Source organism: Physcomitrium patens, chromosome 3, assembly GCF_059467195.1.
Source record: "Physcomitrium patens ecotype Gransden chromosome 3, ASM5946719v1, whole genome shotgun sequence".
Classification (NCBI taxonomy): domain Eukaryota; kingdom Viridiplantae; phylum Streptophyta; class Bryopsida; order Funariales; family Funariaceae; genus Physcomitrium; species Physcomitrium patens.
Genome location: NC_143412.1, coordinates 10,948,869 through 10,972,398, shown reverse-complemented (window position 1 = coordinate 10,972,398; position 23,530 = coordinate 10,948,869). Strand labels below are relative to the sequence as shown.

The following is a 23,530-nucleotide window of genomic DNA, read 5'->3' as shown; positions in this document are numbered from 1 at the left end:
CCCTTGCACGTAAAGTCCAATATATTCTCTATTGCAATTGTATTACAAAATAATTGGTTTGTCTCCGCGTTTTCTGTGGGCAAGTGCCATCAATCAAGCTGCATCCCATGGGTGTGGTTCTGCTCGAGCTGCCTCAAGCGCAAATAGTAAGCCCATACTGACTGACCTCACGGAGGTCATATGTGCAGTCCACCAGCCCGGCGACGAAAAGGAGAACAACATGACTTAACAGTGTAATACTGTTCTTATTACCTTTCACAAACAGTGCAACGCCAGTGCAAATTCTTGCCTTCTGAAGCTTGTTATAACAAAAGTATAGAATAACATGACTGACCGTCTGTTAAGTTTTTGAGACTGACAGAACGGGTATTTAGATACAGCCGGCAATCGCATGAATCCGTCTTATGTATGTATCATTAGCTCGTGACTTCAAAGCATGGAGGAAATTTTACATCAGAAAGTCTAAATGCCGCTGAAACCTCAACGTTACTGGCTAGATTTGTCTCATTTTTCAACAACATTGTCCACGTGAAATGTAAAAACTCAAAAAACTCAAAAAAATTAAATTGGGACGTATCTGGATCAGGTTCAATTGCACATGGGGAAGCTAAAAATTTGTGTGGCCACCTGAAGTTTGATGTACTCACTATCAGCAGTAGCTCCATGCAGCTAACAAAGAGAGCACGGTGAATCAAATCGAGGTATAGCTTAGTCGTAGATACCCTCCAAATCTTGGTTTATGTTCATGAATAATTGGCTCCTGTACCCCATATTACCAAGTCAAAATCACTAGCAAATGATGACACTCTAAAAATTTACCGAATCGCCGAGACCCTTTTGACTCAAGTTTATTTTAAAATCACTCGAAAAGTCCCCCTTCCAAGCAGAACTTTATCTAAAAAATAGTCTTTTGTTCCTGCCGATCGCCTTTGCCCAGAATACATCCATCTACTCCTTGTGCTGGCATGTGATTTTCCACCATATAATCTGAACTGTAACAATAGCGATGTAAGGTACGGAGACTGTCAAGAACGATCAAAATCATTCATGTTTGTATGCCGATGCTGAAGTCACGTAAGATGGCACCCAATGAAACACAAATCAAATTTTGTTGCTACACCCTCACAACACTCGGTTCTGATCACCAGAATGTAACTCCTAGCGCATATTGCAATGAAACTAGGACATGAATTGTAATCATCGGCTTGCACAGAGCAAGTCGCTTTGAGGTAGTAGGTACCTCAATGTGAGGGAAGCTCTGGTTGGCAGTCACCATTTTTGAGTCAGAAATCACCATCGCTGCTGCAGCACTAGAAAAATGACTATGCTCTTGTGTTAAAAAGTCCCACAAATCTGTGGATAAGTGGACAGGCCATAGTGACACCCACCAGCAGATAGGCAGATGTCCAGATCAGGCCCTGAAACATAAGCCGTCCCCAAGGAATGCAATCGGGCCTGGCCATACTCTGTTGTAGACCTTGTTCAAAGATAATAAAATCCTTGTACTTCTGATGCATCTGATTGTGCAAGCCTCGAAAATTCTACAAATATCAAACCTGAGATAGTCCTCCAGTCTTGTCAATGTAACATGATCTATTCGTGATCGTTGTCTATGTGATGACAACTACGTCTGCATGAGAGGGGTCGAGCCAGACAAAGGATAGAATATTCGGCACGATTTGTATAAACATGTTTAACGCCTTTGAGATGCCAGAGGTTTGCCGCCTGGAATATCGCTATGTTTCAATCATGATATTGCATTAGATAGAAATGCGCGCTTCCTCTCGACGCAGAGGGCACCACAGGAGCCTTTCGACTTCTCAGCAGTCAGGAAGCCTTCCAATCATTACCTACACGTTCCATCGCCTGATAGTAACCTCCTGAGACCAGCCAGTGCTCACCTACCTATCGGCATATGCTGCGAAAAGCATCAGATACCTTGAAATGGAAACGGAACACATGCTCGCTCCAATACCAAAAGCCTAGAATTGTGATTAAGGTTTAGTTCCAAGCCAGGTGAATTCAGAATTCTAGACTCGAAGCCCGTCTTTGACACGTCTCCCTGCGTCCAGACATCATACACGTTGGAATTATTCCAAAATCCGAGAAAAAGGAGAACGCGATGCGTCGAGTCGGGAAGGACCCGTGATCACAGCTTTAAGAACGCATCAAGCCTCCTCAGGTTTAAGAGCGGACTGACATTGAACAGACAGCAGCAAGACGCTGTGTTCAAAGACAGCGTTCAATTGACCAGACCAACGTCGGACAACCACGTTATTTCATGAAGTTACTGTGCTTTTCTGTCCTCTGACACCATTCATTCCGTTTCGGAACTCACACACACGGACCCTGCGCACACAAAAGAAACCTACCCCACGAAACGTGAACCGTAAGACATAGAACTCCTTCAACCGTGCACAGCGCAATACCAAAAGCTACAACAACAAAAGCTGCTTCATGGGATTGTGTGGGGAAACAAAGGGCGCGCGCTTGTGGGGGATAGTGGATCCAGTCAGGGGACCGCCCCAAGGTAGCCTCAGAGCGCAAATCCAGCAAAGGCACATGACTGGAATTGGAAGGCGACATCGACAGGAGCACGGGGTGGTCCAGTAGAATGGCTCTGACAAAGTTATGAGGACAAGCTGGAGCTGGAACGCAGGGATGATGAGAATGGGTATGCGAATGGCGCATTGTCTAGCAACGCGTCTTCGCACTCTCCGAGAAGCGCATTTCAGTTGCTGCTGCTGCTGTGGCTGGCGCGGCAGTCCAGCCTGCGAGGGAGTGAGCAGGATGGGTCTGCAGCGCGTTCTTTTTTCTATATTTAAGGTTGAGAGCGTCAACGCCGCCAGCCGGTCTGCCTCCCTCTCTCCCTCCCTCTGTGTTGCTGTTGTTGTTTTCTAGTGTAAGTTTACTCTGCACTTCTTTCGTATTGTGATAGTTTTTGTACTCTTGAAACACTGTATTCCTTCCTCTATCATACAAATATGGTTTCATTTATTTATTTATGTGTATATTAATATTTTAACATTTATTAATGTTAAAATGACCCACCCGTTTATTAAATTGACCTACTCTATTGTAACCATCATTAGAAAAATGGATCATCTCTAGAAACTATCATCACAAATCATGACCCTCATCCCAGCCCATGTTCTCTTTGTTTCCAGCCTTCTTCATCTCAACCCCTTGTTCCGTTCTCCCATTCTCATTTCCCCTCATTCCCCTATAGGATGGATCAATTTAGTAAATAGGTGGGTCATTTAAACATTTCTATATATATATATATATATATATTTGTTTGTTTACATGTTCTTCATTTGTAAAAATATGTTGTAAATATGTAACACCAATGATTTTTTCACATTAGTTATGGTGAATAGCATGAAGGTATGGGAACTTTTAGAAGCATTTCTTTTATTTATTCACACACACATAAGAATAAAATAAAAGAAAAGGGGGATTTATACATATATGATTTTTTTATTAGGTCAATTTGGGATTTTGTAAGTAGGGTTTAAAAGGTCAACTTAGTTATTGCAAGTATTTGTCATTTTATGTTGGTATTGTTACTATCTTTGTAAAAAAAGGACTTCTGTGATTTCAATATACATATATAAAAACAATAATGTGTGTACTTAGATACAAACAAAAGGTCTTCTGTGATTTCTTTCGTTCTTCTTCAATTGGTATTTTTGTTCTTCTAAAATTCTCCTAAAAATTATAAACACACAAATAATAGTTTGGGTTTAAGGATTTGAAAAGTAAAAATTATGTGAACAAGAAGTTTTAGGGATCACATGAAGAAAACACAAAAAATGTTATAGAAAGTCTTCATTAATCCTCAAAAAATCCTAAATTTAACAACTGAAATGCTTACTAACCATTCTGAATTGGGTAGTAGTAAACTACAACCTCTTTATAAAAAAAGAAAGAAATAGAAAAAAAAATCAAATGTGTCCAAGAATATAAATAAATTTCTCTAAACAAAGAAATATTAATTGAATCTTTCAAAGTAATCAACATCAACAAAGACCGCCATATTAACAAGTAGTTGCTTGAATAATTTTCAATTACTTTTTTTTAACGGTTTATTATTTTACTTTGACATTTACTAGTGCCTCCTACCACTTGTAGTTAAAATTATTAGTATTATTACTAAGAAAAAAAATAATACGCTTTAAAAATTCTCATTGTTCCATAAAACAACTAAATTAATAAACGTAATAATATATACACACACATACATACAAATTTTTAACATATTTGAAATATTAAAAAATAAAAATAAAAAGCAATGAACATGGAAGACATACATGTTTGTATGTATGTGGAATGGACATGGGATTTATGAAATTAATTTGAAGTTTGAAATATCAACGTATGAAATTGACTATATCGAAATCTCCCAAACAAAAAAAAATTATTGTAATATTTATTAAAGCATTTATTGTAGATACTACTGTTTTGTACTATACAAGGTGCTTGATGGTTCATATTCAAGCTTATTCTTAATTAGAAGACGATGAAAATAATCCAATATGTATGTATGTATGTATGTATGTATGTATGAGAGTGAGCACAACATAATCCATTTTCATGCTTTCATTCAATATATGTATGTTTATATATATATATATATATATATTGTTACAAATAAATAAATGATTTATAAATATTATTTCAACTGATTTGAAAATAATCGTTCAAATAAGAAATTCATAAATTTGAACCAAAAACAGAAATCTTATAATTCAATTCAATCTCAATCAATGACACAGCTATACATTGTCCATCTCATCATTGAAGGTAAAATCATAGTTTGTGTAATGAAACATGCAATAAGTTTCTCACCAATTTTAGAAATTACAGTATCCTAGAATTATACAACTTACAACACATTTCAAAAAATATACACATTCAATGGAGCAGACATTAATAAATCAGAGATAAGTACGAACTGAATGAACTAGAACTGGGTCACATGGACATCAATGCCACAATGGGTATCAATCCACACCCACAATGAAGGATATCTACCAACCCTACATTGTGACTTGAAACATGGCTTGAATAACATCCAAGTCTATACTACTATCTAAGGCTTTCAGATGTCATATATTATATGTAGACACACATGCAGACACACATGTATTTGCATGTGCATGTGTGTATATAGATATATATATATATATATATATATATGTATAATGACAATTTCAGATAGTTTCATGGTTAGAATCAGTGGATAGAATTGTTTTACCAAAGGTCAATATCTGAATGTGTAACTTGATGACTTTCAACTCTAGTGTAGTGTAAAGTTGTAGCATTCGTTGAATTTTTTTGTTACTCAACCTTGACCATATCTATAAGGTATTCATGTAGGTATGAACAATATCATTTACAAAACACACCCCATATCTCTGCTCAATTCTCTGTTTAAATGAAAAACCTGAGTGGTGAAAAAGAGGATGTGTTACATTTGATGATTGAGCGTCTCCACTTTCTTCAACATGTTTAAACTTAAACTTCAATACTATACAAATAACATACTATCTACATATTATATGTATGTATGTATGTATGTATGTATGTGTGATTTTATGTTCTTAATAAATCATGATGTCATTCTACAGTAAAGGTATATAATACCATCATCAAGTGAAAAATAACTTTTGCAAGAAAGCTCAAAGCACAACCAAAACTGTTTAGTAATTGGTATGCTTACATAGGAAAAGAATTCACCAACCAATACTAAACTGGTTGGTAAATTCTTTTTTTATGTATGCATACCAATTACATGAGTGGAGCATCTTCTAGTAAATTAATGGTTTTCCTGTTTAAATTTTCTTAAAAGATCCAATCTACAGAAAACATATAACTCTAGAGCCACACAAATGTGCTTGATACACTTTGGTATGCATGGCACTAGAGTCTTTCCACTTGGTGATGTCATCTTGTGCCTTCTAAGCCTTCTCATAATACTATGCTCAAACAAAGAAGTTTATCTTTATGTAATGCAAAAGCATCTTGTCTTATTTTATTAATCTTGACATATAAATAATTGATTAAATACATATAATAAAATAACCATACACATAACATTTACATCCACATTAAAAAAATTGAAAAAATTATAATTAAAATTTTGAATTTTAAAAACGACTTCAGTAATAATGAAATACGTTGTAAATCATATTCATTCCAAATGAACAAAAAATCTCAATTTTCTTATAACACATATCATCAAAAGATCTTAATTAATTTTTTTTAAATTAGATTTTTCCACCACACAATCAAGCAAACATTTTATACACATCCAACATGTAAACAATGAAATCAAATATTCCCATTTTTCTGAAAACACAAAAAAACTTACATGTAAAATCCTAGTTTCTATGAACATGGCCTTTTCCGTGTGGCACTGACTCCTAAATAGCTTCAAACCAAGCCCTAATTAGAATCCGTCGTCGGGAGTATCTGGAACGGTCTTCCGCCACACGACTGATTCCACTTAGGGTTTGGCAATGCCCGAGCTTGCCCGTTGCTTCGTTGCCTCGTTATTGGAGCCGAGGCTTCGCGATCACCTTCTGCGCGGCGATCGAAGCTCCTTCGCGGAATGGCCTCGCCTCGGACGCCGTGCCACACTGATTTGGGCGAGAAATCCTAAGCAAACACTGTCGTCGGAGTAGGACCCAGGAAGCTCGTGGCCGAGTCATCACCCCTTCTTTTCTCTAAAGTTTCCTTGCCTGTTGCAAAGAGATTCGTGGGGTTCTCGTAACCGCAGAACGAAGGAGTCCTTCTCCTCTGTCTCTGGCGTGTGCCAAGCGTTGGGCAAGCCAGCAGAAGTTGGCTTCAGGAACCGGCAGCGGTCTGCTTTCGTGTTCGTGAAACGCCGCCACTACGTTGTGACGGGTAATGTCTCGGACTGAGTACCAGCTCTGCGTCGCCCTCTTTCGTGCAGGAATGGGAGGGACTTAATTATTGGGTTAAGTCTCAACGACTTACTATCCCTTCCTCTGTGTCGGCCAGAGAAAAGACGAAGGATACACGTGCATTTCCTTCTTGTACTGTGTTTTTTGTGCTCTGTGTAAGCATTTGCTTGCAACCTTCCTTCTTCCGATTATCGCTAATTGGCTTTGAACTAAGTGGACATGTCGAACGATTGCAGTTTTTGACTTGAATGGCACACTCCCGGCAAGCTGAGCACGCCGAATGTGCAGATGGATGCTTGCCACGCCATAAAACAACCAACCTCCGCACTCAGGAGTCAAAAACCCTCTGAATGGCACAAGAATTATTTCAAGTTCAATGGAATTCGTATACTGGTTAGCGGGCTCTGTGAAGGTTTGGGTACCAGAGATCTCTTCTGGTTGTATGATAGAAGATGCCAACTGTGCCGCGACGATAATCGGGGAGGGACATAGTGGCTTTCACTGCAACCTAAACTAAACAAGGCCACGTACTTTGTCATTCGCAGACTACCATTTGTAAGCAGCCCAATACTTGGCAAGATTTGGTTTGCAAGGGCTGGCTTTAAATTATCGCAAACGATGCACATACGGGATCCAATGACCATGGCTAAGTCGGGGCTCTCAAGAGGAGCTATCCGCAAATTCATTACCATGGCAACCACGAATCTGCATTACTGCAAGGCCGACAGTAGGTTTTTTTGAAATACTGAAACGCGTGTCGTATTGAGAATTTCTTATGATTTGACAGATTTCCTCGCTTGTTTGGCCAAGTTGCCCTCTTATCAACAGTACAATGCAAGGTTTGAAAAAAAATCGCTTGTCTCGTCCCTGTCCTTATGACGCATCCCAGGAATGTCTGGCAGACTATCTGCAACTTGCCCACGGCTTTCTATGCTGAAAAATGGTGATTCAGCCTCCTGTCTTCGCCAAGGTGAAATTCATTGTTTGTCACTGCGAGTAACTTTTTAAGCCTTTCAGAAATCCCCTATCGCTGGGTCGCCAGAACTTGATACTGCGCGACATGATTCGTCACCGAACAACCATCATATGACATTTCAGGAAAAGAAAAGGAAAACATTCCACGCACCACTAACGGCTGTTCAGAAAACGATGAAAATAGAAATATGACGACTAACACAATTGACATGGGGCGAAGGAATTCTAACTTTAGTGAAGTAGTGTTGGAGGAGAAACAACTGGTTTGGCTAAATTGCATCAATGAGAAACAGGTGAGATATTTTTTGCAGCCGAGAACATTCTCAAAGAGTCAATCTGCTCCAATCAGACTCGAATGTTATGAGTGAGAAGCTCATGAATATTTTTCTGGTTACTCTCACCATCTAATCAGTACTCGTCCAGACTAGGACCACGGAAGACTCCAAGCCCGTCGCAAATGATCTCGTCGTAAAATCAGGCTTGAATTCGAAGCCTTCATCCATGAATGACTTTTTGACCGTCAACACACTGCTTTTCCATAGGCCTTCATCCCAAATTACATCTGCACTATCCCCATTTACAATTGAACAGTCCACGTCGTACAATAATTCATAAAAAAACGTTCACGTGTGAAAGTTGCTCACACGAAGAGCGCACGCACTTTGAATATGAGTCTTCATCACGCAGTTTTCATGCTAAACACAGGTACGTACCCAGGCTTACTTCAGCATTCGCAATTATGCGAAGGAAAGGTCGCCAGCTGCAAGACCATCTTCCACACGATGAGCAAGGTTTCAAGCTTTCTGTCAAACTACTTCGCACCCATTGCACTGGAAACAGCAAGTCCTGAGAGTTCTGCTCGGAGCAAGCCGTATGACCGAAACAGCTATCGATCATTCACAGCAATTCTCTGAGATCTGAGACATGAGAAACGCTGAGTCCGTTGTGGCATACGATGCAGCAACGCCGTGTGTAATTCAAATGAAAACCATCTTCGGCGAGGTTCAACGATGAGCGCTGATACTTTTGAACTGCTCAGCCTGTCGGTTTCGGTGGCGAGCTCCGAGTGGGACCGTATTACTAACTGACGAGCATGTCAGCTGAAGCTGCTTCCATAACTGAACTGGTGGGGGTACTAGAATGATGCGACGGATTAGCTTGCAGTCTGTGTTGGACCTGTAGGAAAAAACTGAAGCCCATTGTTGCAGTGGAGGACTCAGGATTCAACTCTCGTGGCTGTTAAATTGTGTTTGCCCTTTAAATATAGGATTCAAAATTCCTCCGGTGACTGCACTTCCGGTGCACCTACTGTGCTACCAACATGTCTTGAGTAGCACAGTAGGTGCACCGGAAGTGCACAGTATTACTGTTCATTTATTCATTGATTATTATTATTATTGTTATACATTATCTCTGTTGACACTGTGTACAGTCTTGTGGCAAGTTATGTGAGAGTCTTCAAATTTGACCTTTATCAAATGGAGACACTGAGGGAGGAGGAGGGTTTTTGTTGCTGTTGTTGTGTGAATGGAGGCTTGTGTGTTGGGCAACATAGAGATACCCAATGGAGACCTCTTCATCATTTCATGTGTACTGCTTAGAATTGGGTAAATTCAGGCTGCCTGTGAGCATCATGGAAACATCCTCACATGAGCACAAAATCAACCCAATTCTCAACCACCAGTTTAAGTATATTTATGTTTATATATATATATATATATATATAAATGAAAAGTCAGGCAGTAGGTATGAAGGCTCAACTGTAGAATGGCCACAAAAGCTGAAGATTCAGTTGGGTGGAAAAGATTGGTGTGTTCCACATTGTAATGACTAGTTTGAATAACTCAGTGGGAAGATCCATGGAAGTGGTTTTTTTATGCTCCTTGGGTATGTTGTAATGCTTTTGATCCCCTATCCAATGAACTTTTAAATATAAAACTAAGTTGCATGTTCAATAAGTTGAACATGCTCAATAAAAACTTATTGAATATGCAACAAATACATATATATATATATATATATATATGATGTGAAGAGAAAATATAAGATTAGGGGATGCTTCTATTGTAAGAAAGGTTAGAACCTAATCTTCATGAATCCTCAAGAGGGATCCATGTTTTCACATTCTTTAATCATAAAGACACCAATAACTTTTGGGCCCCAAAGTACATGAGTCTTTGTGCCAAAATATAGCACCTAATGGAAACCCACTTCTTCCTTTATCTACAGAAACATGACACTGCATGGATCAATTGCATGTGTACCTTGCCTCCATCCTTCATTTAAATCAATATCTCATTCATATTTTATTTATCCCAGTTTTACACACAAGGAGTGGTCCTCACTCAATGACTTGTTCAACTGTGAAACCATCTGGCCCCTCTTTTGCAACAAAATTCACACATGAACATTTATATTTCACTTAGAACATGCTTGGAAAACACACAATGAGGTCTTGAGTCCAATATGGCCGTTGGTGTTGTCTTTATCCCAAATAAAAATTAATTAAAAGGATAGAGCCACAAGCCCATCATAAAGTGATACTTGAACAAGCACCAAATAACCACATTGGCATAACAAAAACAGGTGTGGTTTACTTTTATCCTTCATTATATTTTATAGTTGTGTGAATAGTTTTAAATATAAGCTTCTAGAGAATAGGAGTTGCCAAAGACAGGAATTCTATTGTTCCATTGCATATCGTGTGTTTGCTTGTACAAATCCGTAAGTGAGTACAATCAAAGACTTATTCTTGTATTTGACTTGAGCTTATAGATTTCAAGACCTATGTGGGAAATTATTTACATGAGCCCATAAAGTTGCTTACAAGGTGTAGTGAATTTTAAAAACTATTATCCTATCATATTATATTACCTTCAATGTTTTCAATAAACTTCTTTCCTATAATGCAAGCATATATATATATATATATATATATTTGTATATATGTGTACATACATAAATACAAGTATGTGTAAATAAGAACAAATCAAGTTTTTATTTGAATTTGTATTATTTTTTTACTTTGGTTATAAATGGTGTGGTCTCAGCAAAAATCTTTGAAGGAATAGGTATGTAATTTGCATGTATTCTTCTATCATATTTTAAACTTCAATAATAATGCTTTAAAATTTTTACAGTGTAATAGATTTGATTTGATTATTTATCTTAATATAATAAAAAATATTCATGGTGATTAATAAAACATTCTATCTTGGAAAAAATGAAAATAAATAAATAAATAAATTATTCTTACTTAAGATATATATTCTTGGTATTATTTTGTGTATTATTTCTTAGACTCCTCTATGTATTTATCTAATATAATAAATTATATGTAAAAGTCTCTAAATTCTTCATTATGTTAGTTATAAATTTATTTTTCATTTTATTAATCTAACCGTAAATTTTTTAATCAATTTTTTTAATATATATATATATATATATATATATATATATATATATATATATATATATATATATATATATATTTGTATTTTTACTTAAATTTTTTGGTATAAAATATTTATGCATTGACTACCAATATTACTATAAAAGATTGTATTAAGCACAATAATAAGAAACCTATTAAGGTTCTATTGTTGGTTAATAAAAAAATGTAGGATTTTAGATAGGAAAAGCAAATAAATTTGGATGTCTTCAATAAAGTAAAAGAAATAAATAATAATAAAAAAAACCTCTCAAATACACCAAATTAATTTTTTGACATAGTTTATTGGTACATTTGTTTTAATACTTTCTATTAAAAGTTTAATTATTAACCTCGTTAAATAGACTCATCACAGCAATTTGTCAAAGGCTTAACAAAGTTTAATGGCATATCATTAATTTTGAATTTCAAATGTTCTTTAGATTAAAGTTTGCCTTATGCACTTACCTATGTAGAATTGGTAGTTGTTGGATTCTTTTAATAGTATTATTACAAGATTTTTTAAATTTTTGTTGATAAATAAAATAATTTTATAGATTCTTCTTTATTAGATTTGTCAAAAATAATGTCAAAATTGTGTATTCTTGATTTTTAAATATTTAATTTTGAATATATGTAAAAGCAACCAAGATGCAAGAAATAAGATTTCTATTGGTAGTAGCAATAATATTTTTTATTAGATTATTCTAATATTAATTGATTAAAAAAATATTTGGCTTTCAAATAGATACAAAGAGTTATAATGGTACTCTTGATTATTAGACAAGATAAAGCCTTGATATAAGTATTTATAAGATAATATTTTAAGAAAAACTAATAGAATTTTATAAAATTCTGAAATAAAAAATTCAAATATATTTATTTCTTATTGATATCTTTTTCTTTGGGTCGTATAGTATCTAATTTTTATATTAGAATTAACAATAGTACAAGTTTTAATAAATTGTGCTATTGATTTTTATTTTTATTTTTTTTGTTGTCTATGCTGAAACTATATATATTAAAATTTTATTAGAAAATGTTAAATTAAAGAAATAATTTTAAATTTTGCATATAGATACTTTTTGTTATAATATTCTAGATAGAAACACACTCATTAAAAAAATGACAATAAAAATAAGATTTTATTGTGGTTGAAGAACAAAATCTCAACTAAATTATTTTGTATAGAATTTACAAAAAATACTAATCAAAAAATTACATAACTAAAATGCCTATAAATAAATAAAGAAAGAAAAATATTATATAAGAAATATATCCTAATATCAAAATAGTATCAAAATAATATCAATACAATATCAAAACTCAAATACAACCATTATTTATCAGAAAACAATTTATGTCCTAAAACTTGGTCCAACAAGAGCAACAATTGTACAATAAAAATAGGTCTCTTATTTACTATAAAAAGTCCTTCTACACATAGTATTTTAGTCTTTATTATTGTACAAGGATTGTTTGAACTTTCTAATACACAAAATAATAAAAGATTTTTGCAATAGAATAGAAATAAGAATTCTCAATAATCAAAATAAAATATTGATGCATGTTTAAAGTACTAATTTTAAAAAAAAATATTTATTAGTAAAAATTTATTTAGAATTAAAAACGAAAAATTTGAAAACTCTATTTTGGATGATACATCATGTTCTCTACATCAAATAATAATATTAATAATAATAATATTCTATACAACATACCTTTTGTCTCTTGTTCTTGAAATGAATTTTCTTAAGTAAGATTGCTTAAAATTTTATTGAAAAAAATAAATAAATAAAATTAGAGATCATAAAATAGAAATATAAATAAAGTAAAAAAACATATTTGATGTTCTTCAACTAAAATAACTATATTGGTTTTTAAGGTTTTAGTTAAATTTAATCAAAATTTTATAAACATGTTTTAAAATTATTAAATTTATTCGGTATGTAGGAATAATTTGAAATTCTAATAAATTGTTGTAAAATCACATATAAAAGCAATTAATAAATTCCAATTTAAATAGTTTTAAGAAAAATACATGATTTAGAAAAGATTTTTAAAAGTACAAAAAGTTAACATTTAATTATTTTACATTACTTTTTTATTAAAGCGTGGTAGTGCTTATATGCCAGATTTATTATAGTACATGCGTGTAGATCTTTAAACACTTTTATATAAAAATGTTTGGACAGTACATCATAAAAATAAGTGAACTCCTTGTGATGCTGTTGAGGGTTCATCCATCCATCTATCCATCCGGATGAACATGGATGAATGAAATAGAGAAGACGAACAGAGGATGAGAATGGCGATTGGAGGGAGGGCAGTGGGAATAGGGCGGAGCCATGTTCCTGAGCATGAACGAAACTTTGATAGGCATGAAATGCGAGGTCTGTGGACCTGCTGCGGCTCCGGTCAATGTACCTGCACATCCAATTATAAAATGATTGTAAGAGGAAGCCTTAAAAACAATAACAACAACAATGACACCCGATTCTGTTGAATGATTGACCACGGAGAGAGAGCACTGAGTCAAAATAAAAATAATAAAAAATAAAAAATAAAAAAAAACCCCATTGAGATGACCTCATGAATCAGAGCACTCTTTCCATGTCTTGTTTTCTGGCTTTCTCATCCTACCGGTTTCCTTTTATTCCTTCTTTTTTTTTTTTTTTCTTTCAGCTTTTTGATTTGGTTGTTAGTTGGGTTTGTTTGTTTCGGAGGAGTTGGGCTGTGGTTAGCCAGACATCAAACAGAAATCGCTTGCCGAACCAGAAGTCCGAGAGAGAATTTAGGGGGAACTAAAGCCTGAGGGAATTTATACTGGATTTATTCTTTTCGTCTCATTGCGATTCTTCCCTTCCTTTTGGACAGTATTTGAGCAAAAAATAATTTCGCAGATCAGTAAATGGGGATTGTCTCTGTGTGCGTCTGCGTGGATGCCTTTTTTCTGATGTATTTGAGTCTATACTTTCGGTCAGAATTCAATTATGAAGCGAAAATTCAACGTTACTGAGCAGAAAGGATGTCCAGGAAGCAACCCACCGGAAGGCGCTGTTGTGGCTATACCCGTATGGCGGAGTTCCAGCTGCTGGGCTGGGCTGGAGTCATGGGATGTCCTGGTGATCCTGCCAAGACAAGCTACCTCTGCTTTCGTTTCTGAATTTCTGGGATCGACCACCTTTTCTTTCCTTGAACCTGGGATTCGGTGGTGGTCTAGTTGGCGAACACGTCAGTCGGTGTGTGTTGGTGGTCCGGTGGACCGATGTGCTCAAGAGCGCGGAACGATTGCAAGTAGGCAGTTGGGTCTTATACATGTACTGCCATACACTGTGTATGTAGTGGAATTTGGAGGACCTGATATATTCTGTTTGCTTTACTTTAGCCCTGGGCATCCGACCGAGTAGCAATGAAGTTTCGCAAGTCTGGGCACTACGTCATGCTTGGCAAGCTTGGAGCCGAAGCTTTCGTTAGCGTTCACATCCGCGGAGAGGTTTGGGGTGAACCACGACGGCCTGAGCTACAGAATCATGCTTTTTAGAGGACATCTAAAAGTAGCTCGGTGACGAGTTCTTCCAGTCTGCACTGACTAATTTCTGTGCAAATCCTGGTTACAGCCACACCAAGCTGGGAGTGAGCTTGGGTCTTTGATTTTATGTCAGAAACCTGATGCAGCTGAAATAGTCAGCTGGTTATTGCTGGACCAGCTCCTGCAGGGTGTGATAGACGTGGACCTGCTGGTTCCTTGAATGGTGTCAATAGTGTAGTTTTTTTGGAATCAGAACTGACTCAAAGCACACCTACGCACGCGCACCGCACTCACCATGAACTAGTTCAGTTCACACTTACGTCGGGACTGATTATTTTGGTCAACCACCCACAAGCATGGGTGTGAAGTAGTGCCGATTAAAGATTCGCTTCGTAAGATTCCCTGGTTCATGGCCGGAGCAGAAGCTGCAATTCACATATCCAGCAACTTCCATGTTGCGTGTGGTGTGCGAGATAGGGATTGCTAACGCTGGCGAAGCGCTCCGCTTGTATGTTGAGCTGTGGGTTTAGGAGGTTTTTAACACATCTTTGAGCCAACTTGACTATTCTTGATGAGAGCCGCTAACCGGCCTATTCGTGAGCCTAGATTTCTGAACTCATGTAGAATAATTTCATCGTGGCACAATCGAATGACTGTAATCCAGAAACCAAGGACGTAGGTTAAGTCGCAAGGGGATGAGGTGATCGTTGTGGCGTTGCTTTCAAGAGTTCCGGACATTTTATCTTCGGGTACTCTATGAACATTTAAATGGTGGTCAGGAAGAGAAGGAATCAAGCAAGAACTGATTACAGTAGCAAAACTAGGTGAGGATGACTCCTGATAAAGCGTCAAACAAGCTCTAACTCTTTGTAGTCAAGCTTACGTCAGTTCCACAGTATTTAGGAAATTTTGAACTTGATTGAGATATGTCAACCGTGAGTCACTTCTTGAACAGCTAGTCCTTGAAAGTACAAATCAATGGAATCGACATTGCCAGGACTTCTTCCTTCTCAACAGCCTAGTTCGTCTATTTTCCATAAAAGTCAAGTTCATCTGAGGTCTTGTAATGGTACCGTGGAGGATTTGTTTATTGAAAGCGGGTTGCGGACCTTCGATGATAGAAGAGAACAAGAAGTAGGAGTTGACTGATGCTGAATTATTTAGATTCGTGAAAGTACAGGTAGATTAGACTTTATGAGGGGACGTAGTTCCCCCGGGCAAGTTCACCTTACAATTGATGTGCCCCGGTTCACGACCAAAATTCGAGGTGTACTGAAAAGTAGTACTCTCCCCTGTCAGAACGCAATTGACTTCAACTTTCAGTGACCACTTGAAGTTTCCCGTGCTCGATCGAGTAAGCTCCATTGCTAGAAAACTCTCATTTCTCATTTCAAAGACTGAAATTTCTGCACCGCTCTGGGGCTCTCAGTTTCTTGAGCTCCACACTTTACAAATTAGTATTCAACTATCCTTGTCCAGTATATCCAGTCGGATCAGTATTTGCTTGATCAAAGATAAGGCTGAAGTAGTCCCGCTTGTACAGGAAAGTAAGAGCTTACATTAGAGATGTAACGAACTCCAGTCGCGGCATGTAGTCGAGGTCTATATTACTGATTTTTCAGCAAATATTCGGCCTTGGAAGTGACGGGTAGTATAAGACAGTTTATTAAAACATTTAAAGCATGTAGCATGCAGTATTGATTCTTAACAAGCGGTGATTGATGGGTTTTTGTTAGAGATTACCAACTGGCTTCAAGTTCCAGCGTTGGAATCGAATTGTCGAAGTCCATGCCGTTCGTTAATTGTCACGTGTCTCGATGGTCATGCTACCCTTATTTATCAAGTTGGTTGCAGGGCTATGATATGGTAATGGTACAAACCTCGTCGCCAATTCTGAGTGTCTGTTAGGGCCATGTGATCCCCGGAGAAGCTTGCGTTGTGGACAGTCTCGTTGAAATCTACCAGCAGGTACATTTATTCTCGTGATGTTCAAAACTTATTAGAGCTGTGTGGTGACTTTTTGAGTTAATTTGTTTATTTGAGTGTCGAAAATTGGTTGGCATTTGACGCGTTTGGAGCTCATATCAAAGACTACTGTCAGGAGACAATAATGAGCATCTGGTTATCTAAAGGAATTTATCTGAGGATAAGGGACAACGTTACGTGATCATGGCAGAGAGACTAGCTCTGGATGAGGAAGGAGGAGACGACACTGGCTCTAACAGAGAGAGCAGCTTCCTGAGTCAAGATGAGTTCCAAAGAAAATCTGAACGTAGCGGCCGCGAAGTAGCATCACCAGTGAACTCCACCGGAATAGCAGGACTTCAATTGAACTTTGACTTGGTAACTATGTCTCCGAATCCTGCCATGAATCCATTCTTGGTTGATTCGTCTAGCTACGCAGCTGAGTCTCCATGGATGGCGTTGCGGGAGTTAGAACAGCAACGAACCGCGACGTCCCAATCGCACAGCAGTCACGACGTCGGTGTGCGCCAGGGATGTGAATATGCGAAAGAGATGGCGAGAACTCCATCAGACACAATTTTGCATGCAGAATTAGAAACGGACTGGTTTCGTAGTAGCGATAATCACTTCGGACCCGAATGTGCAGCGTCACTTTCGGAAGATATTAAAATAGGTAGCACTCACCCAGGACATGGTAACATTCAGGAAGCAGGAATGCGCCATGCGCAGGGGGAAGATATGGTAGAGAGTAGAATGGACAGAGAATCGTCATCGCCTTTCATGGCAGTTCATGAAGCAGATGGATCTGCAGCAACACAGCCTAACAATGTTGAACTATCTCAAAACTCGTCTTTGTCTTTGTCGGGCTCTGGCGGCGACAGCGACGAGGAGTGGGTCCGAAATGCGGTTGTCAGCAGTGAAGCTGGTGAGAGAAGTGGAAAGAGAAAATCTCCGAATTCTTCAGCAACAGGGGAATTCAGGGAGGCCGACTTCGACAAGCCGTCGTCGGATGCCGCTGAGCTCATGCAAAGTAAATATTCAGAATCAGCAACGTAAGCACAAGACAACCTCTAAATGTATGCATGAGGTTAGATTCAAGTGTCTACGTTGTCCGCTTGGAGTATTGTTGGAATCGTAGACTCGCACAGTATGAAATATAACAAATGGTGTTTACTGCGATGGAATGACAGGCTCAGGAGGAGAAAGAAGAATGTGAAGACGCTGCGAAAGCCTATATATGCCATTGAAACTCGCACGGATGTTGATATAATGGACGATGGCTTTAAGTGGCGCAAGTACGGCCAGAAAGCTGTCAAAAACAGCCCTTATCCCAGGTACATCATGTCGATACCCTTCTTATCATGACAGTAAGATCGAATATGCCTCATGTCGGGACGGGACAGATTGAAATCATTTGGATTTGGATGCGGCAGAAACTACTACCGATGCACCACCCCGCAATGTCCAGTGCGGAAGAGAGTGGAGCGCTCATGCGAAGACTCAGGGCTGGTCATCACAACATACGAAGGCACTCACACGCATCAGACGCCAGGTTTATTCAGCCATCCCTCGGCGGCTTCCGGACACGGCTTGCCTGAAAGCAAAAACCCACTTGGCCATGGATTTGAACACTTCCAGATCCCTCGCAGTCCGAGTCTGTTACCCCACCCTACTGAGGTCTCCGCTCTTGCAGTTCTGCAACACATGAGGATCATGCAACAACTCCAGGACATGTCCCAACAGCAGATCGCTCCTCCCGATCCGCTGCTCGCTGGGAGCTTGCAGCAGGAGAGCCTTCTCAGAGCTCAACAGTTTCTGGGCTTATACGACCACCCCACAGGTGCCATCGATAGGGAGTCCTTCCAGTATCTTCCGCATGCGAGAGGTTCGGTTAGCCACGCACCTTCACCATATCCAAGTAGACCAAGCTTTCATCCGACCTCTGAAACGATTCTGGATCGAATGCACATGTTGATCACACCGCAGCACATGCGATCCCGAGGGACCCCTGAGCAATCCCTTCACCCTGCGACAATGGATCTAGATTATCATGGCTATCAGCACCAGATGACGAGTTCGCCGTCTCAATGCGATGATCTAGTACGCAGGGTGTTGGAAGCCGAAGAGGAAGGACCAGTCGATGTCGACGTTCGAGATGGAAGCTTGTCGAGTGATGCAAAATCTGACCCTGCATCGGCGAGCTCAGAAACAAGGACCGCTACCCAGTCCGATTTCGTGACCCAACTTCAAACTGAGTTGCGGAACCGAATGGAGAAAACCTTTCTGCCATCACCGACGCCGCCGCCGCCGAAGGGATCAGTGAGACGGCGGTGGAGCAAGACAATGCGAAACAGGGGTTGCGAGGAGTGACGACTTGGAGATCGCATCCACGGTGCTATCTACAGTCGCAGCCCAGCCATCTAACCATTGAATGTTAAAAAAACATAAGGCTTGCGGAGCTTGCAGCAGTAGCCAGAGGCCATGAGGCCATGAGGCCATGAGGTAGAAGTGCCCACAACAACAATGCATTCCTCGACACATGAGAAAATCTTCTCGGTCGTGAATTCCAAGGCGGCTTTTCCTTCTAGATTTGGAAAGAACGCATCTGTGTATACAGTGTAATTGGGTCGTTTCCTACAAGAGATTATTAATATATACCTTCTGTTGGAAATCCATCTTTCCACTTGGTGTGTCAAAGTGTGTATTCTATTTGCTTCTGTCATGTCAGTGGAAGATGTCATTCTGCTGGAGCCAGCTTGTGGGAAACTAGACCAACTGGCAACCAATGCTATTTTTTGAGATTTGAATGTTTTGAGTTTCGTCTTGGTTGTAAACTTAAGCTATGAAAAATCATTTTTACCTGAATTTGGAATTTCTATTTGCTTTGTACTGTTTGCTTACATTTAAAATAATAAAAAATTACACAAGTTATTGAATACAATACACATGATTGTTACAATCATCTACTCCATAACAACAAACATTTAGATCCTAAATTTTAGGAAGACTTTGAAGTTTTAAAAGAGGACATGATCTACGACCCAAAATAGTAATGAGAAATGGATCCATATAAATTCTTCAGAAAAAAACCCCATTAATCTGTTCCTCTAATTAATCCTTTTCCTAGTGATGATATACTCTTCTATATCCAAGTTGAATCACAATTAAATGGGTTACCCGTTACCTCTAATTGGCATTTTAACGACACAGGTTTGGGACCCAAACAAGAGTTTTTATTAATGAAAAAAATACCTGAAGTAATATTAAATATAGCAAAGTTGATCATTTACTTCTACATATAGATGCCACTATAAAAGCATTTGAATAAGACCCAAGTAGTTACCAAATGTTTTCATAGTCTACAATCTATATGATAACAATTGAATTCTCTATTAACTTTTATAACATCAATTGAATTTGTAGAATAATATTTTATTTTTGTCAATTAAATTTAGAAAATAAAATAAAAATAAAACGTCAACCAAGTACCTAACCTCTAAACTATAAAATAGTAAATCATCATATATAAAAAAATTGTAGTGACCCTCTATCATATCCAAAGTCCAAACTTGTTCTATTTCTAGTTCTAATTCTATACCCAAACCCTAATTTCTACAACCGCTTGCCAATTTCCATATCACTCATCCGTGAACATGTTCCAGGAAATGACGAACCCCCTTGCATGGACAGAAACGTCATGAGATATTGATGAATGAAAAGCGTTTTAGGGTTTCGTTGGAGACTTTTCTGAAGCCCTAACTCTACTTAAGCCTCCCTCCCTCCTATATGATGCACAGTCTCTTCGCTTTGTTTACGGTTTTTCCTCGTGTGTGTGGCAAACAATCGTTGCGTGTTATAATAGACCCACTCTCTTCTGAGGTCTGCGAATTTCATGATGTTTCGACAAGAGGTGGTTGGTCGTCTCTCTCTTTCTGTAAGGGAGTTTTCTTTCTGCTGTATGACGTTTCTCTGATCCTTATTCTACTTGTACATCGTGTGTGGAAGAGGTTGTTGACACAATTGTACTGTTAAAGTGTTAGCCAAGATTTGACCGATCGGTGCCCTGAACGTTGAAAGTGAGTTCCGGGATATGATGATATTTATTCGCCTTGCCCGAATGTATCCTCGTGATACATCATGTGGGCTGCGATACATGATTTGCACGTCAGTCTGATCCCTATGTATCCTGGTCCCTAAGTTGTTTGTTATAGTAGGTGGTGAGTTTGGACGTGATGATGAGAAATTGTCGCCCCAGTCCTACCCGAACCCATAATGTGTTCGCTGAGGATTGACTATTTTTGAATCTGATTAAATTGTACTCTTGGGAATGGTACTCGCCAGATGAACAGTGAACCAGAACTTCTCCTTTAGCGCCAGTCACTGACCTAATGGTTTGTGTGCTTGACCGCACTGTTTGAATCAAATAATGCCTAGTGCTTCATATTGTGAATAAATCCAGCACATCTGTCACTGTCAAGAGCTGGAGTTTACCTCCTCACATTGACTCCTCCAAAATTGTGCAATATCGACACCGGTGCCTCGCTCCGGAACTGTAGCCAGCTCCAGTTAGTCTATGTATGGGGCGATCACTATATTTTCATGACACTACACTTTTGGTCAGTTAATCTATTCACGCATGATGCCTACGTCCTTCTATGACTTATCTTGGATTTGTTTCCGGGAGAAACGCGACAGAGGCCGTGCATCATGTGCACCTGAAGCTTACTCGGTTCCATACAGGTATTGCCAAATGAGGCGTATGATTGATAAGTAATTGTTGCAGTTTCTGGAATTCTGCGCAACCCAGGATCCGTTTCTGCAGTTTCCTTTGCAGTCTACCGAGTTGACAGTGGGGAGTAAAGTATCTGCCTCGATAGTGTTAAGTGTCCTGATAATGAAGTGGAAGTCTCTTCAGAAGTCTCCCGCCAAAAGTGAACATTATCTTCTGAACATACAGATTAAAGTTTGTATCTTTAGAGAATATATCTTTGATACTATTCAGTTTTTAGATGAAAAAGTAGAAATGATTTCACCATTGTACAAGTTTATTAAGAAAATTGATTCTGTAATGAAGCAACGGTTACAAAACATTTCTTAGATTGTAAATTATACTTGACGTAGGTATCATGTATATCAACTTTCTATTCTTAGTTGAATATGCCTCATAAACAAATAAAAAAGAACAAATATATATATATATATATATATATATATCTTGAGAAATGTTAAATCAATCCTACTTGATATATCAGCCCCACCATCAAAACTTACAATGTATCACTGTTCCTTGTTCCTATTCCCAACTCCGTTCCCATCTCCAGCCTGCATCCTCCGTCTTGACCCTTGTCCCCACCCCTATCCTGGTTCTCAATCCCTACCCTTCCAAATGATGGTCTTTCTTCTAAGGCCGTTTGTTATCAGCACACCACATACATCATATTCAACAAAAATGTGCACTTGATATGTAGGCAAGCAAGTGGAGAGAGTCATGAATGTGAGGTTAGATGTGGTGCTTCCAATGCTGTTTTGAAGCAAAGTATGGTTTGAATATGTGTGCGTTGTGTAATTTGTTACTACAAGTATGAAATCCTAATGGTCTGTAGCAAAGAACATGAACATGTACTTAAAAAAGTATGTCATTCTTGCATCATCTTAAACTCTTCTACAGTTGCATGTGCCAGGTTAAACAAGAGCGTGCAAGGAGTCTCACTACATAAGAAATGATGCATGCAATGCACCTTGAGTTGATAGATAGAACAAGGGTTGGAAGTATCTTGTGTACAAATCAACACTAATTTCATCAAAAAGACAGTAAGATTAGGAGAGGGTGACGTAAAATTGAGCCCTTGACACATAGCCCCTGGGTTTGATAAATTGCAACAATAGGGGATTCAGTAGTATATCTGTATCCAAGTTTTGCATATATCCATTGTGAAGCGAATCAAATAATTCCAATTCGGGATTCAATTACAAGGTGAGTGCAACTTTAAATGAAGATGCTAATAACGAACAACCTTGGAAGGATTGGGTATCTTGTCAAGCTCTTATCTAATAATTAACAACCTTGGAAGAAACTTACACACACACAGTCCACTGTTAGGCGGGTAGGGATGGAAGATGGGATTGAAAAAGGGAATGAGATATTAATATAGAAGAAGAGGTTGGAAATGAGAAAAAGATATTTTTAATTGGGAAGGCGCTTGAAACAAAAATGACACATTGATATAGGGAATGAGGACCCACTGCTAGTTAAGATGGCGGGATTAAGATAATAGCAAGTAGGGTTGATTTAACATTTACCTTTATATGTATATAGATATATTTCAATACAAAATACACATTGAAAACTATAATTCTTTATAATTATAAAGGGGACATTTGTAGTATATGATTTTATCCAATTTTTTGACTAGTTCATTATTTAAAAAATCAAAATTTAAATTTAAAATTTAGTATAAAAATATATTTATCATAAATATTTTAGCAATTAATTAATTATAGTATGTGTCCAATTGTAATTTGCTCATATCATCTCATAGATAGTTCTTTTAACTACAATTTGTACAACAATGCTAATATGAGCAAAAAAATGTTATTGCTCCATATTTTTATTATTGAGTTTCTAATTGTGATCTCTCCACATCCATCACATTTGTGCCAATTGCAATTTTATAGATGTATGTGTGAAAAGTTCAT

The 23,530-nt window shown here is 37.9% G+C and overlaps 3 protein-coding genes and 2 non-coding genes across 8 annotated transcripts; 3 read left to right on the top strand and 2 right to left on the bottom strand.

The window, feature by feature from the left end:
• Positions 1–392: 392 nt before the first annotated feature.
• On the bottom strand, positions 393–2,804 carry LOC112279518 (uncharacterized). 2 transcript variants are annotated; one of them, XM_073532486.2, is made up of 3 exons: positions 2,373–2,804; positions 1,241–2,062; positions 393–992 (listed from the first exon to the last, which is right to left on the bottom strand). In XM_073532486.2, exons 1-2 carry the CDS (start codon positions 2,689–2,691, stop codon positions 2,031–2,033), a joined length of 351 nt encoding a protein of 116 aa, XP_073388587.1. In that variant the 5' UTR covers positions 2,692–2,804; the 3' UTR covers positions 393–992; positions 1,241–2,030. The 2 variants fall into 2 exon arrangements, with proteins under 2 accessions (XP_073388587.1, XP_090104863.1); XM_090248737.1 differs by having other exon boundaries at positions 393–987.
• A 3,527-nt stretch (positions 2,805–6,331) lies between these two features.
• Positions 6,332–9,124, bottom strand: LOC112279672 (uncharacterized). Of its 2 annotated transcripts, XM_073532554.2 has the most exons (3): positions 8,621–9,124; positions 8,309–8,469; positions 6,332–7,983 (listed from the first exon to the last, which is right to left on the bottom strand). In XM_073532554.2, exons 1-2 carry the CDS (start codon positions 8,802–8,804, stop codon positions 8,312–8,314), a joined length of 342 nt encoding a protein of 113 aa, XP_073388655.1. In that variant the 5' UTR covers positions 8,805–9,124; the 3' UTR covers positions 6,332–7,983; positions 8,309–8,311. The 2 variants fall into 2 exon arrangements, with proteins under 2 accessions (XP_073388655.1, XP_024370086.1); XM_024514318.2 differs by lacking the exon at positions 6,332–7,983 and having other exon boundaries at positions 8,118–8,469.
• A 5,805-nt stretch (positions 9,125–14,929) lies between these two features.
• LOC112279497 (uncharacterized) lies at positions 14,930–19,507 on the top strand. Of its 2 annotated transcripts, none has more exons than XM_024513992.3 (5): positions 14,930–16,223; positions 16,724–16,837; positions 17,046–17,886; positions 18,025–18,168; positions 18,268–19,507. In XM_024513992.3, the coding sequence occupies exons 3-5, from the start codon at positions 17,219–17,221 to the stop codon at positions 19,202–19,204; spliced, it is 1,749 nt and encodes a 582-aa protein (XP_024369760.1). In that variant the 5' UTR covers positions 14,930–16,223; positions 16,724–16,837; positions 17,046–17,218; the 3' UTR covers positions 19,205–19,507. The 2 variants fall into 2 exon arrangements, with proteins under 2 accessions (XP_024369760.1, XP_024369757.1); XM_024513989.3 differs by having other exon boundaries at positions 15,348–15,693; positions 16,971–17,886.
• A 1,409-nt stretch (positions 19,508–20,916) lies between these two features.
• Positions 20,917–21,015, top strand: LOC112280728 (small nucleolar RNA Z122). Its single transcript, XR_002969391.1, has one exon. It is a non-coding gene; the product is annotated as a small nucleolar RNA Z122 (small nucleolar RNA).
• A 44-nt stretch (positions 21,016–21,059) lies between these two features.
• On the top strand, positions 21,060–21,145 carry LOC112280733 (small nucleolar RNA U31b). Its single transcript, XR_002969396.1, has one exon. It is a non-coding gene; the product is annotated as a small nucleolar RNA U31b (small nucleolar RNA).
• The last annotated feature ends 2,385 nt before the right edge of the window (positions 21,146–23,530 follow it).